At 37.7% G+C, this 16,445-nt stretch overlaps 1 protein-coding gene across 1 annotated transcript; it reads right to left on the reverse strand.

Annotated features, from left to right (window-relative positions):
• Nucleotides 1-519: 519 nt before the first annotated feature.
• Nucleotides 520-16,240, reverse strand: LOC139732089 (uncharacterized). The gene is made up of 11 exons (XM_071642961.1): nucleotides 16,213-16,240; nucleotides 14,718-14,996; nucleotides 13,018-13,293; nucleotides 11,947-12,213; nucleotides 10,915-11,178; nucleotides 4,900-5,175; nucleotides 4,201-4,485; nucleotides 2,559-2,819; nucleotides 1,584-1,732; nucleotides 1,193-1,228; nucleotides 520-1,054 (listed from the first exon to the last, which is right to left on the reverse strand). Exons 1-10 carry the CDS (start codon nucleotides 16,238-16,240, stop codon nucleotides 1,208-1,210), a joined length of 2,106 nt encoding a protein of 701 aa, XP_071499062.1. The 3' UTR covers nucleotides 520-1,054; nucleotides 1,193-1,207.
• Nucleotides 16,241-16,445: the final 205 nt, after the last annotated feature.

A 16,445-nucleotide genomic window follows, 5' to 3' on the forward strand; every position in this document is an offset into this window, starting at 1 on the left:
AATATTAGTAGAACACATCAGTGAAAGTTTGAAGAAAATCGGACAATCGATGCAAAAGTTATGCATTTTGAAAATTTTGGTGTTGGAACTGCTGGATGAGAAGGCTACTAGACGTTATGACGTATGAGTGGACAACATAAAGAAAATAATTAATATAACGAAAATTCCACAAAAATGCATTATTTCGTGAAAATTACAAATTCAGTCAACTTGATGCTGACATATGTTAAGGGTAGCAATATTATTCCTCCTGCTTTCTCAAAGCGGTTAGTCAAGTGCTCTTTCATAATGCTAGAAAAGTGAATGTTGTTGAATTTTCATTATATTTTCTTTATATTGTTGTCCACTTATACGTCATAACCTCTAGTAGTCTCCTCATCCAGCGGTTCCAACACCAAAACTTTAAAAATTCATAACTTTTGCATCGATTTTCCGATTTTCCTAAAAGTTTCATTGATGTATTCTACTAATGTTGCTGCTTTCACTCAATCCACATTGTTCTTTGGGTTTGCGTTCCCTTTAATGCTGTTTTGTGATGGTGCTTCTAAGAGTACGTGACTAAGTGTAAAGTCTCTCGAGTAAGTTTGGGTAAATGAATCAGATGTTGGTTGTCCGGTGTACAGCTGAGCCTGCATGGTATTACGTTATCATGACTTCTGTTGAGACACCTCAAAAGTTCTTCTTCGTATCCATGCTATATCTTTCCGACGTGCCGTTCAGAGTTTCGTTGTGCCAGAGCAGTGTCTATCAGGTTTCTATTGTAGTGGGCAGGTCCACACTCGCTCTGTTAAATCCAATCTTCACCAACTTTTGAGAAGCAGTCCTACATGGCTCCCATTCACATTCTACATCACACGTCTATTCGAAACGAACGAGAAATCAACGGTGAAAGCGCGACGGATTTATAGTTTTATTTGATGACGCCATTTGATTTCGCCCTCACTGTATTCCACCGTGACAACTACTGCATAGTCTCAGATAATTGAGAGGTGAGGAATTCTTAACTATGTCGTCAGGTCTGAAAAGGGCTGAATCTTCACGTACCGCCGCCAAGCTGGGAAAAAGCAGAGAAAGAGAAAATTGATAAGGAAAACAATGTGAAGTTAACGTGCTACCATCATCATTGGCATATTTGTGTCATTGTAACGAATTAATGGGTGATTAACGTTATACGTCTTCATTAATGTCTTACCTTTCATTATGCAGGCTAATAATCTTCGATTGATAGCTGTAGATAGAGAGAAAGAGAGAGAGAGAGAGAGAGAAAGAAAGAGAGAGAAAAAAATTAATTGAATTTGTTAACTCTGACTCTGACGTTTTTGATGGATGTATTTCTTGCACATGCATAATGCAATACACAGACATTAAGTTTCGCCGGTCAGGTATGTCAAGTTCCAAAAAGGAGAGGCTAATCTATTCATTTAGGTCAGATGGAATGAAATTATGACAGATTCATCTTAAACACCAGAAATATATTATTCAATGACTCATAGCAAGCAAAGTTTGAATGCCTTCCCAATAGAAATGACTATCACATGCAACGCCAAAATCCATCGACAAACCTATGTGCATAATCTCTTTACCTCAATGGGAGGGGAGAGTTGTTTTCGCCTGACGACTGCAGCAGCACACACCGCCACTGATAGGACGAATGTGATCGTCAACAACGCTGCAGTGGTGGATTCCTGATGCAAAACTCCCTCTATAGTTTGCATCTCTGGACATGAGTTATCTAATGAGAGACAAAACAGGCTGGTGTTCATTGAATTGCACAGTCAATATTTTCTATAATGATAAGCGCAAACTCCCAATATAACTTTATATACAGTTTGACTCTCAACATTTCCAAGAGAAGTCTTGAAAAAAATATTTCAGCAATGACAGTTTGCATTTCACCTGTATGTGGACCCGAAAATGCTCTGTATCAATTGAAAGGCACACATACAGATAACGTCGTTGCTTTTCAACTTCCGCTGTGTAGGAGCGACCGTAGTCGGATGTTTGTGCTAACTGAAATTGTGGGGTATGGACTGGCCAGAAAAGAGACAGAGTGCGGGAAAAAAATAATAAAACGCAACGAAACCAAACCAAACTAAACGAACGAGGGAAATGGAATATTCATCAGAACGGCAAAACGCACCTCTGAAGAACAAACTAGGCAGTTTCAAGATTAAAGATTCAAATTTGTTTTCACTTCCTTCAAATAAACAAAGAAATTATATATAATGCATATGTACAGGATATTTGTAATAATTGCAGAATGTAATTAAACAAAGTATATATATATAAATAAGTAGCAGATGAAGAAAAACAAAACACGCAATTATATCTCTGTTAATATAAATACACTTGTACATAAAGCGTATGATACAAGTTTACTAAGGATGGGGATGGAAATGGAGGGTCCCACTATTTAAAAGAAGTAAAGCTTGTACGATATGGGACCCTTAACAGTTACAGGATGACACAAAAGATTTACTCGCCGAAACAAATACAAATTTGTATCATACACAGCAAAGTGAAAACACGTTGACCCTGTGTGGTATCTGGTCTCTTACCTGTAGGACAAAGCGTCTTCGAGGCTGCAGTCAAGCCATAGACATTTATGACCTCACACGTGATAGTGCTGCAGCTATTGAGTACTGGTTTGAAAGTGATCGGTGTGTAGCCATGAGTGGACCACGTGACATTATTCACGGTGATGGCGAATGAGTGGAAGCCTGCCTGTGGTTGGTACTCTCTGGGCACGTGACACGATACTGAGAACATGACGTCATCGCCTCCCAACATCTCGGAGACTTTGATTTCAATTACGCTGTCTGTAATATAAAATGAAGACAATAGAAAATAAAATTTAACTTCAACAACATAAATCTCAGTAAAGGGTTCATAGTTCTGATGACTTTGAATAATTCTTCGCATGGTATTTTACGAAAAAGTCACTTCAACTTGGGGAGCATTGGTAGTTGTACACACTTTGGAGATATAAACTTCTATGAGACGTTTTGTTTTCACTCTTCTGACTGACCTCATGACTGAGATAATTCCATGAAGAACAACTATTATGCGCAGATATAGATCTGATGCATGAATGCTGTACAAATGTCTTTATATCTATCATCTTTATAGGCCAACGTCCAGTTACGCAATCGTACACCTCCTTTCGCATTCTGCTGCTTCTTGTTCCTGTTTTTTATGTATGTGAAGCGAAATTGATCTGTTCAAACAGACAAGATTGGAAAATATTGTAAAGGCAACTTATATTTGCCAAATTTATGGGAAATTTGCAGGTTGCCACCTGCCTTGATCATAGCAAGAAATATGCAACCCTGCGACACAAACCAGCTAATTGTCGTCAGACATGGATTTTTAGTTAAGAGCAGATCCGTGGAGAGCAGACTTTAATAATGTGATGTTTAACTAAAAAAATAAACTCACTTATTGAACCTATCCTAATATTGGGGGGGGGGGGGAGCACACAAGTGTGAACTCAGAAAAGAGGCTCTGAAGTACAGTGTATATTCAAGGGCTAAGTCTGAACAAAAGAAAATAACAGGATGTTTACCACAGAAGCATCAACAATGGAGACATTATCATATTAAGCTGAAATTGAGCATGCTTTGATAACACATTCTGTAAAAGATTAATGTCAACTTTCAAAGCAGTATAATGGCATCATCTTTTCAAAAATTATTGGAGTGAAGAGAAAGGACAATTTTTTTTTGTTTTTGTTTTTGTGTTTTTTTTTTTGGAAAGAAAAGAGGACTCTAGAAACACCCAATCACACTATTCTACAAAAAAGTGTTCTAGAGGAATACTGCTAAAACACCATGTTTTTAATGACCTAAAACTTTGGTAAAATGTAAAATAAGACTTGCTCTTTCACAACATATGAAAAATTACGATAAGCTGGGTTGACCCATTTCACCTAGTTTCCGTCCAAACACAAAAACAGTGCGCGCGACTTTTTTGTTGGCTTTGTGATGCACGATCATATCACTGTATACAAGACTAGCTTACATAGATATCACTGACCGCCTCGTACATTTTGCATATCTCACGTTATATAACACTCGCAGTAGTAGACCATGGTGAAGATAGTGCTGTTTACTTTTTAATGCATTTGTTCATGTGTTTAACTTCCCCTTCATATTTGACTCTTACGCTAACAAAATAATGCAAGGCTGGTTTATTTCGTACCATCGCCTGTGGGACAGTAGGTCTTTTCAGCAGATGTAGAGCCAACTCCATTTTGACCGAGGCAAGTCACGTGAGTACACTTGTCTGGACGAGGTTCTATGATAAAGGAAGGGACCTCTGACGACGAAACTATCTCCTGGTCTACCTTTATGATGAATGTATTGATGGGAGGGTAAGGCTGATCACGTGGTTCCACTTGACACGTGACCAAAAGGTTTCCTTCAGGATGGTTGGCGTCCTGTTGTTCCTGGAGTCTGATTGACAGGGCGTCTGATGCCGGTGCATCTGAACATGTTTATAATGAATCATGTAGAGGTTAAGGTAACATAATCTAATCATACTGTTATGGCAAATACCAACAATCAAAAGTGCTCGAGCAATATATCATTGTCAACATTAAATTCCTCGGCATTCCTGACAAAAGTTTTACAAGCAAAGCCAACCTGGGATTCGTATGCCTGAGGGAAGATCCACACTGTACACTCGCCAATCTCCGTTTATTGAATGGACGGCATGATTCAAAAGGACCCTTATACTAGACATGCTAAACACGCTAGCACACACACACACACAAACACACACACACACACACACACACACACAAACAAACACAGACAGACAGACAAACACACAATCTCATGTGACATGTTTATTCATTTTGAATATAGACAGTAGCTGAAATGGATCAGAATGGTTTACGTTTTGGACAGTAGATGGACATTGTCGTTGTATTTCCCAATCCGTTGCTTCCTTTACACGATACGTCCACACACCAGCGGGGAAGGGAAGAAAGGCGAGATTGAGGTGAAGATGATCTAGGCAGTTCAACGCCATCAACGGTTATCTCATACACTGTGATGGGTGGATATGGTTGGTCAGAAGGAGTCACGTGACACTCAATGATAACACCAGGCTCGTCGTCAGGGTCCGATTGATCGTGAACCTTGATCGATATTACATCTGTCTGAGGAAGATCTGTAAATAGAATGAATTGAAAGATATGTTCGGAAATTTTATATTAGTACAATAGTGAACATCCAAGTTTTGATGATTGCTGAACTGTCATCTCATTGTTTCCCTGAAAGAATACGGACGTGCAATGCATGTGTTTAAGTTCATATTTACTTTCCAATTCATTTCATCTTTCCACAGTAAAATGTTATATAAACATAAGTCTCACGTTCATCAGTGACAGAAATATACTTTTTCATGTTGTATAGCCAGGAACAAAAATAATTGCAAAATGACAGTGTTATTCTTTGTAAATGTTCTGACATCACTCTATTAATAGGCAATAAGGTCTGCTCAATCCGCCATATACATCATGCTTCTTGAATGGGCATATCTATTTGATCCGTCATCATTGTATTCTACTCGACCTTCCAATAATGCAGATTTATTAATTTTCGTTAATTTCTGATTGTGTTTGTGTTAGTGTTAGTGTTTGCGTGTGTGTTTGTGTGTGTATGTAGTTATTGTTGTTTACTAAAAGAAAGGTTATCTGATTAAGTCTTTAAGTCTAATTTCTTACATTTACATGAGATTCAGAGTACCATTAATTTTGATGTACGTCATGGCTGCTTTAATATCACGAGGAAGACGGATTAAAATGCCACAAATTTCATCCCTTCTTCAAAATGTAATGATTTGAATTTTGCTGCAAGCTTCAGATTTGTGTAGCCAGGTGTAGAGTTCGGTTTACGAGACGACATCTAATACCGAGTCCAATATCACTTATCAAAAATACATCGAGACTTTGAGGTCAACCTCCCAATACCGACTAGTGATTCACTTCCAAACGTTTACCTCTTGTGTAGTCTTCATTTCATTCTTCTTTTCCCTCTCCCTATCTCGATCATACCATTCCTTCTTTCTCTCTCACCAACATTCTTTCTTTTTTGTTGTTCATTCTTTAAATATGCAAATATGCAACAAATGGCGTATTCTGTAAGTGAGAAATGTTTGGTGTATTTGTCGATCATGTCACATATTTTTCGTTTAATTTCGTAATCACATCATTTCATTTTTTCGCTAACTGCTCTCTCAACCTCTTGTTTTTTTTGTTCTCTTTCACTCTTAATTCATTTTTTTTTGATAGGGGTAATTATTTAATACTTGATTTAATCATACCTTTAGAATATTCACTCATTGTAAACTTTTTTTAAAATGCTTTCGACTGAAAAACGCTTTATTTCCTTGACATGAATATAAAGTCAGTGCGTAGCAAGTCAGGGCGTAGCAATCAGGTCAGTGTTCAAGCAGTGTATATACCAAGTAGTATAATCGTTACTTGCTTCAACGTTTGATAATATTCCGATAAACATTATTGACATACAATGTATTCGAGAATAAATAAGATTTTCCATTGAAAGCGAACAATACCTTGAATTCATTCCTAATTGATCAAATTTCATATATAAATCTCGCTTGCTACAGATGCTACTTTCCTTTTCTGCCAGTCCCAACAGGTACAGATAAAACAAAACATAAGAAGAATACATAGATTTGTCTATGGAGACCCCAAACGGTGCAATGCCTTCCATTAGAATTACAAATCCCCAAATGTAACATCAATTAAGTTAAGATTTAAACCACATCTCCCCCATTTCACTGCTCACGGTTGTCTAAGCTTATCAGGATTAATCACATTGGTTCTGCGCTTTACAGATAATAACAGCAATGCTGTCATTGTTTCAACATTGTTTCAACATTGTTTCAACATACTAAAATGTGAGTTCAGTTGGATTCGTTCATATTTTGTTCCTATACTGATTGTAACGAAATATATATTGCATATGTACCATAACAGATATACGATTTTTACATTAATATTTTATGAAGATGAACACTTCTTTTTAATTCTAAAACAGTAGAATGGCAAAATGACTCTGAGAAAAGCCGTGAAACAGGGAATATCGCGTTTAAACTTTTAAAGGCAATGACAGTGACCTTTCGCAGTATCCTTTTGTACAATTAAGACTTGCTCATCCAAAAATAGGTCTATAAGTGTAGTACAGCTGACATAAACAAACTAGATTACACATCATTAGAAGTACTCAGTGATTTGAAATTTTGATTTCAAATACACTTCCCTTATTGTCCTGCAACAAGACCAGAGGAGAAAGAAAAAAAAATTAGCAGCGTAAACCCATCATATCATTGCTTTGCATATCTTTTCTGGTATCAAAATAATGACAGACTGTCAGACGCGATCCGCTGAATTAATTTTCTGTGTTACTTCCAGTATATAATACCAGTTAAAATGGGTCAGAACAGTTTTCATCAAAATAAATGTGTGATTCTATAACCCCCTTAATTGCTGAGCATACTAAATGCGATAGCCTTGCTATTATTGTTAATGACTGGAAATTCTGAGTACAATGAAAGACTAAACTTGGTTAAATATCAGATATCGTGCAAAGTCCACTCTCGTGGATACTACGTACTTCCAGCAATAAAAACCTAGAAACTCCATACACTGGAATATCACGAAACTGTAGTTACACACGATTGCCATATTCTATTTCAATATGATCAAATCTGTCTCTTATTTCTGTCGTCGCATCTGTAGATATGCAAGGTGAAAATCAGACGTCTATTTCGAATGGAAATGGAGATACCATGAAATCCAGAGGAGTTCGTTTATTCGTCGAAACGTTCTACCTGCAGAGAGTGATAAAAAAAAATGAATAGGATTAGTGATCAGGATAAATCTCGAATACATGTGCATGACGTGACTGAACCAGTACACAAAGACTAGATCTCCTGTACCTGTGAAATGGCATTTTTTTTTTTTGGACACACTACCAATAGGTAAGGCTTGTTTCAGATGTAAAAGTGTATGCCCTTGGCTCTTCTTTCTGTCACACAATAATTTCTTTCAAGATCACCCACACTCACTGTAGTTATGCTAACAAACCGATACTCTGAATGAATTAGATACAATGGAAGGTGCTACTTTGTCTTGAAATTGCTATTTTTTCTGAAAAAAAGAAACAAATACATTCAAATTTGAAAATAGTTTCAAAAACATTGATAGTTTCCTGTCATTTGATTATTTTGAATGAGCACATAGATCACGGTCCTAGACCGCATTTGCCTGTCGGCTAAGATCATGTATTTCATTGGGCTTGACATTATCCAGGAATCTGATATGAGTGAAATACATAAGGTAAGAAAAGAACCTCAAACAAGGAAAAGGTATAAACACTTTAATTATATAAATACATATCTAAGGAATTAAGGTTTTCATTCATTCATTCATTCATTTTTTTTCATCTCCTCTTCATCTCCTCTTCAGGATGTAAAGTTTTCATCTCCTCTTCAGGATGTAAAGCTATTAAAGCCATCATTGTTGCAAAAAAAAAAAAAACACACACACACACAAAAAGGAACGGCTAACAACGTTTTTTTTTTCTTTTTGTTTGTTTTTAATGTGCTTATATTATTTTCTTCGCATTATAATCGTATCGCCTTTTAAATACCTCCTCCGAGGGCAGAAATGTCCTTCTTCTGTTGACGAAAGCGACGAAGACGATAACGGAAAGGAGGAACATGACCACCAGGAGAACATACGTTGTCGACAATCGATGAAGAGCTCCTTGATGCTGAAATTCTGCTATTATTTCCACTGATTTAAGAGTTAACAGAATACGATTGAATAAGATGCTCACGAGGCCACTTAGCATGACCAGCCACATGGAAGGTCATATTGCAATGTTTGAGAAGACTTTATGGCTCGAATTCACGAAGGAGGTACAATTGAAACCGTGGTTTAAACTTTGGAAAATTTATATGGAGCGCCAAGTGTTGCATGTCCTATTTCGTTACAAAATTAGTCATTTCATCAACGCAATGATCATTTCGTATTAACGAAATGACAATATTTTATCGACAAAGAGATAATTCTGTTAACGAAAAATCATTTCTTCAACGAAATGCCTGATTTCGTAATGAAAAAAGGCCATGCGACACTTGACGGTCCATACAAATTGTCGATGATTTCAACCATGTTTTTTAATTGTACCACCTATACGTGGATCCGGGCCTATGAGTCTTTATGAGACTTTATTAGCTCCCTTTATGAGCTCCCTTGCGGAGACTTCCAACAGTGTCCCATATGAGCTCCCTTGTGGAGAAATCATGAGCTAACTCGTGGAGACATTATTCCGGTACATCACATGTTTTTGTTTGATATTTCAAGATTTATTTTGTTTATGCCAGTATTGTCGAGGGGGTATTTTATGGGGCCCCATTTTCCCCCTCTTCTTTCTTCAAAACACAACAACAACCATGTTTGAGAATGTTTGATGATCTGGCTAGAAGTAACAGACTTTGACTCACAGTAAGAAACAAAGGACCTCCATTAAATTAGTTGATTGTAAAAACATACACATTCACACTGACCTATTGAATAGCCGAATTCTATGAAATTCTTGTTGCTGTTGCTTTGTTTCTACTTTTAAAGTCATGAAATTTTGAACAATATATGTTGGACACAGTGTAGTATGACGAAAAAGGACACAACTGGACAGAAAACAATGGAGATTAAAAACAAAAAAAAAACACTGACATTTTGTTAGTGCTCATTTCGTTCGTCTTTCCAATGTTAATTTTTTCGATTGAATTTAATTTGTCACACATTACATGCTTTTCACCTTCATTTCACACATTACATGCTTTTCACCTTCATTTTCTTTCTGACGTGTTGTTTCACCAACGGTGAAAATATATAATAATTGGTATATTTAAAAAAAGCCCCTCTTCATGCCTTGTGCACCCCAAATGAAAAAAAGAGCAAAATTCCGCCACTTCCTTTTTCCATTGAAGTTTGGGAGAGTAATGATAATTTCATGTTTCTTCTTGAACTGCATCGTGCCAGTAAAAATGTTGTTTTTGTTTTGTTTTGTTTCGCTTCGTTTCGTTTCGTTCTTGTGGGGAGGTAATGGCTTTGGCATAAAAGATGGTACATTGCACTCCCGTTACAACGAACACCGTTATAACGAGATTTCGTTATAACGAAGTAAAACTTCTGGTCCCAAAATTATCGCCATTAAAGTCTATGGCACAAAATTCGCTTATAACGAACACGGTTATAGCGAAATTTTCGATATAGCGAAGTCTTTTCCGAGCGCCACTGACCAAAAAAAAAAGAAAACAAAAGAAATGTGCTCCGTTATAACGAACTGAGGATCGCTTTCGAAAATACGTAGCGGAACAAGCATTAACAGTGTCTCTGAATGGGCGAACGCGTCACATCACTGTGTGTTCGCTTGGTGTGTCACGCACAGTTTTCGAGGGGAACTTGCGTTATTGTAATACAATAATCTGAAAATAACTATTTGTTTCATTGTTCACATAGCTTTCCAGTGTATGACGATTATTCAACAAACAGAATATCATATATGCTTGGCTTCCTTGTTTCCGTTTTATATTGTATTTGTTCGGTTATAATGAAATTTCGTTATAACTTTCGTTATGACGCAAGAGATTTGCCGGTCCGAGCATTTCGTTATAACGGGAGTGCACTGGATAGCAGTTTCACAAAAACACTAGTGCAGTTATAAAATAAAACGCCCCCCCCCCCCCCACACACACACACAAAGGGGGAGGGAGGACGCAAACCTGCAGCTCGTGAATCAGAATAGAAAAGATAGCTGTTGCTATTTGTCATTTCTTCTTTAGATATGCCTTCATGGCGTTCCCACAGCTTACCTGATGGGCGGAAGGTCTTGGTTGCAGTGGTGGAGCCAAACTCGTTCCATCCCGTACAGGAGACTTCCGTGCCCCCGTAAGCCCGAGGTGTGAAAGTAGTCGACGGCGAGCGGGAGGATGAGAGAGTGACGTTATCGGCTGTGATGAGGAAGGTATGGATACCTGGTGTCGGCTGGTACTCCTCGTCGATATGACAGACCACTGTGTAGATTTTCCCGTTGTTCCCTCCCACGCGCTCGTTGAACTGAACATCGATTATGTCATCTGTTGTCATTCAACACAGATAAAGGATGAAGAACAATAACGTAACAGTTATCAAGCTTTTTTATTGAAGCGTCTGTTAAAACAATAACGAGTCAAAGATACAAGAACGTTTATACATTCAAAACGACTAGACCACACAATCAATTCCACGGCAAATCTGTGGAATATCACGTAGATATGTTCAGTCCTGAGACCAAAAAAAAAAAAAAAAAAGGTATCACACGTGACACTAAAACTGTGCCTCCTTTACCGTGAGAATATGTCCAGTTCATCTCTACTAATAAACAGGAGACCTAAGTAAAACATATAGTATTTATAAGTTAGGCCTTTAGACATGTTAAAGCGGGACATATGTCATGGTAACCGAAGTACAAATTTGCTTATCGTCGCTGGGGCGACAAGATCTCGTGTCTGAAATTTGGGTGAATATTACAGTTTTGGATTAATGGTCAGATAATCAATTAAGAGATGTCCTAGTCGAATTCGCAATCCGTCTTATCCCAAACATGAAGCCCCCCATGGAATGTCAAAGGAAAGACAAAGTGCTTTGGCAGCCATGTTTTTTTTTTTCTGTTCTCCTGAACATTTAAATTATAACGACTTGTAGACACCAGGTGTTGTCGCCCTAGTGACGCTACGCTGTTTGCAGTTTGTGCAGTATGAATATTACAAGAACCCGAAATAAATACACACAATCAAGGAAATGAAGGGAATGACAGACAGTCAATGCAGTAAATGAAGGAAGATAGGGATAAAGTTTCAATTTACCTCTGAAACAGTACAGATCCGTAGCGTGTGCCGATCCATACCTGTTCCTTCCTCGGCACTCAATGTTCATACACCTCTTAGGACGAGATTCTACAATTGCAGATTGAACACTCGATGATGAGATCGTCTCACCGTCAACAGAGATCAGATACGAGTCGATTGGAAAAGTTGGTTGGTCATGTGGTTCAATGTGACACGTGATCAACAGATCACGCCCGGCATTCTGCTCTTCAATCTGCAGATCTATGATATTGTCGGCGGGAGGATCTAAATTGAACATCATAAAACAAACACGAAAATAATTGCGTCTTTATTTATAGTCGTTATTTTATTGTGTAGTCATAAAATACGAAAACAAGGACAGGGAAGAAGCAGATATACACTATACAAGGACAAAATTATGAATTTGCATTCTCCTATCATTGTTCTATAAATTGTTTACTCGACTATTCAATACCCACGATCAGACCTGTCATTTCTGAGTGATCTGTTTCTTTACTTAGTTCCATATTACTTTAATTACAAGTGATACATTTACCAGAGACCCCTAAAGTCTCTACAGGTACACAAGTGGCAAGTGAAGTCGGTGAACCCGTACAAACGTTTCGACAGTTAGGTACCTTTCGTTCCCCAAGGTCAACAATAATTCCGACTTTGTTCAAAACATACCCTGAGAACAAAAGACTATTGTCCTGAGCTGTAAACCCAAATGATCCATCGTTATGACATACTCAAAAGGTTATCTCAGGTGTCAAAAGTGAAAAAAAAAACTGTTGTCACGAAATCTAACACACATTGCTGGTAATATGTTGCTGTACATGGATGGTGACGATATTCTTCCGCATATCATATTCATCAATTCTGGTCCATTATATTTCTGTTTTATGTTATTGGTCACAAGTAAGGTGTCCATACTCCAATCGTCCTCCTGCCTTAAGGTGGATGTCTACACAAACAGAACAACAACAAAAAAGACACACACACAAACACACAAACACACAAACACACAAACACACACTAAAACGCACTCAAACATGAACAGAACAGAGAGGGCTTATCGATTATAGTTACCTGTAGGACAAAATTCTTGAACAGTGAATGTCGATCCAAGTTCATTTATTCCAGTGCACGTGACGTCAGTACAACTTGGAGGGCGTGGTGATAGTACGAACGATGACGAGCTCGAGTTTGACACTGTCGCTCTTCCGACCTTGATCTCATACCTCTCGAGAACCGGGTAGGGTTGATCAACGTCTTTCACGTGACAAGAAATGGTGACGATACTTCGATCGCTCTCATCCAAACGCTCGTCGAACTCTATGTTAATGATTTGAGCACGTGGTGGATCTGTCAACGAATCATGTAAAGTGTTAGAAATGACTCATGGGAGTCAGCAACTTCAAGGAGAGCGAACAACACATCACAACAAAACAAACAGAATCTTTTAAAAAATCAAGTGAGATCTAAAGATTTGAAGACAATGGAAAATAAAACATTCAATGATCAACACCAAATAAGAAGAGGGAGAGCAAAGTTCTGACAACCAATTTCTGTCATTACGTCTAAGATAAGGGATCAGATTGGTCTTTGTTTTCCCTCGTCTTTACTTTATGATTTATAACTTATTTTCAAACATGTACTTTTATCCACATAAACACATGAAAGCGTAATGGCTACACATGTTCGAAACTAAGCACTAACATTACGTGACACCTACTAAGCCTTAGTCACACAATATGAAACTAGAATACCTGACGGCATCACACGATGATTAGTTATCCATCTACATGTCATTATGAATGTGTACAAAATTAATATCCATATGCACTCTATCCAGCACGAATTCTTTTCAGGTTCTTTAACTTGAGAACATGCCATGCTAATTATACAATACAAATAGAACAATTTTATGACACACCAATACAATGCAACTGACTGAAATGAACCCAAGATATTTATTTCTAATCTTTTGTCAGGGTAGTCCATTCACCAATAAATAGTGGTCTTCCATGGAGCCCTGAATATTATTATTGAATATTAGATATTAAGATTTTGATCGCACACGGCTTAACTTTGGATATCTTGAATTAAACCAGAATCAGATAAAGGACGAGTAAACCATTCCATTGACATTCCATTGGCATTACATAAAAAGATATAATATATATTTTTTTAAGTCATGATACTAAATATCTCATATTCTATTCGCTCTGTCTCTGTTTAAAGGTTTAAAGGGGCATTCCACATGATTTTCATAATTTAACATCATAGAATACGTAAATCAACAGCTCCTTGTATACATTTGTGGATTTAATTCTGTGAGAAAAGAAATCAATATTCCAAGAATCTAAATCAATTTACACTAAACAGGGATGATGGCATGGGATTTGCACACATTCGGAAATGTAGCGATGTAATAGTAGTACCATTTCAATACCACGAGTTAAAAGTTCACCTGCGTAGAATGTATGTATGCTTTCTTCTTTTGTTCTGCTTCCTCGAGCTCCTACTCATACATTCTTGTGGTGAGGCTGCCATGTCATCGTCTTTGTTCATTGTGATTTCTTATAAATTTTGACAACATTTTCATTCCTAATCCTAGTCACTTTAAATTCTGAAACTTGAAACTCAGTCTGTAACCAGTATAAGCAATAGATACTTGTTCATATGTAAAAGTCTAAAAATCATCCAGAGGTCTCCTTTAATCCCAAGCATCTCAATTGACAAGAATGTTGTTAACTCATGTTACGCTAAATCTCGTGTAGGCTTACTTTTAGGACAGTATGTTCTCACAGAGGAACCAGCTCCGTTGACATTTTGGCCAATGCACGTGATATTCGTGCACCTTTCTGGTCGAGGAGATAGGGTGATTGAGTTGGACGTCGACACGGTTTGACGATCTCTCTTGATGATGTAACTGCTGATAGGCGGGAAAGGTTGGCTATGAGACGCTATCGTACAGGATATAGTGAGGTCAACACGACCTCCGACCTCCCTGAGATCACCCGACTCTTCGAACTCAACCTCTAGAGCATCATTCGTTGGAGGCGCTGTGAAGAGAAACAGAGAACACCGGAACATAATGATTTTACAGTCACATTGAGAAGCTTTACTAAACAACACACGTTATTCAGTGCCGATGTGATGGATTTCAAATCTATAGTCTCATCAAGTGAAGCACTTGTTTTCTTCTTCTTCAACTTTTTTGTTAATAAAGAAAACATTAGTGGAATGCTGTGGAAATTGTTATAACGTACCACAATAACTGTAGTCAAGGTACATAAGAGATTTAAGTGATTGATACGTTTCTTTCAGCTTGTTTGTGTGTCCAGGGAGGTGAGAGGAAAATACCTCGTGGGCAATAGATAGCTACACTAGATGTCATTCCCACGGCGTTCCTTCCTTCACACGACAGTTCGATACACCAACGAGGCCGTGGAGAAAGGCGAGTAGTAGGAGAAGATGACTGGGAGAGTGTGACGCCATCAGCTTTGATGACGTATGAATTGATAGCAGGATGTGGTTGGTCCTGTGGACTCACGTGACATTCAACATCCAAGGAAGATCCCTGATCACGTGTCTTGATCGTTATTACGTCATCTGCAGGGCCATCTGCAAGTAAATGTTCAAGTGAAGTTTTACAAATGATTACAAATATTCTTTCTTTCAAGAACTCCACTAGTTACCCACTTTGGATGTATAGCCTAAGTAAATTTAATGTGTTTCGTGTACCCGTGCGGTTGAGACGGTGTTGTATAAAAAAAAAAGAATACACTGTCCATGATCTGTATTTTAGACAACGCAGGTTATACCCCGCTTGATTAAATCTGTCATTATTTATTAGTCTGGGTTTGTTCGTTGTTGTTGTTTTTTAAGCACACTGATAGTCGTGTTAGAACGGAAAATATTTACTATGATGTCTTATCTCTTTAGTCAGTATAGGATATGAATCATGCGTCAGCGATACAGGATTAAATTCAAACATCCTTATGAAATCGAAAGGTAAAGAAAAAACATTACGACACAGAAGGTATTCACAACTGCAATGTGTATGTGCGATGAAGAATTTTACCTCCTACCCTCTTTTTTCTTGAGTTTCGAAAGAACACGTTTACATTATAACATTCGGTGACTAGGCTGTCTTTCGGTTTCGGAACACTTATTTGTGACAAAATACCTTATACTATTAAAAACAATTTAAAACGAAAATGAGAGACCGAAACGTCCTTGTACACATGAGCCCAACTATCTTTAGAGTCCACCAACATCCAATGCTGTTTCTTTCTTTCTCCATGTTCTTTTCCTTGGGACTTTGGTGGCAAAGATTTCATGTAATTCACAATAAAAGCGCGTTTATACACTCCATCAATGTCCATTGCAAGGAATGAAATGATAAGTCTGTGCCTTAGGATTAACCAAACCCAAAATCAAGTCTGTTCAGCATGTCGGCTAGGAATGAGAAGGTTGTTAAAGTTGCCTCAAACACTGGTTTTAGAGCC

Source organism: Diadema antillarum, unplaced genomic scaffold (genome assembly GCF_040938485.1).
Source record: "Diadema antillarum isolate AM-2024a unplaced genomic scaffold, OU_Dant_1.0 seq00000399_RagTag, whole genome shotgun sequence".
Classification (NCBI taxonomy): domain Eukaryota; kingdom Metazoa; phylum Echinodermata; class Echinoidea; order Diadematoida; family Diadematidae; genus Diadema; species Diadema antillarum.

What these genes read in the sequence shown, in the direction of transcription:
- LOC139732089 (XM_071642961.1), bottom strand. Translation starts at nt 16,240, where the DNA reads ATGGAGAAAGAAAGAAACAGCATTGGAT. An exon ending in CTACTGTCCCACAGGCGATG is followed by an intron (nt 2,820 to 4,200) that starts GTACGAAATAAA and finishes TTTATATTACAG; the next exon opens with ACAGCGTAATTGAAATCAAA. An exon ending in GAAGACGCTTTGTCCTACAG is followed by an intron (nt 1,733 to 2,558) that starts GTAAGAGACCAG and finishes GTCTCTCATTAG; the next exon opens with ATAACTCATGTCCAGAGATG.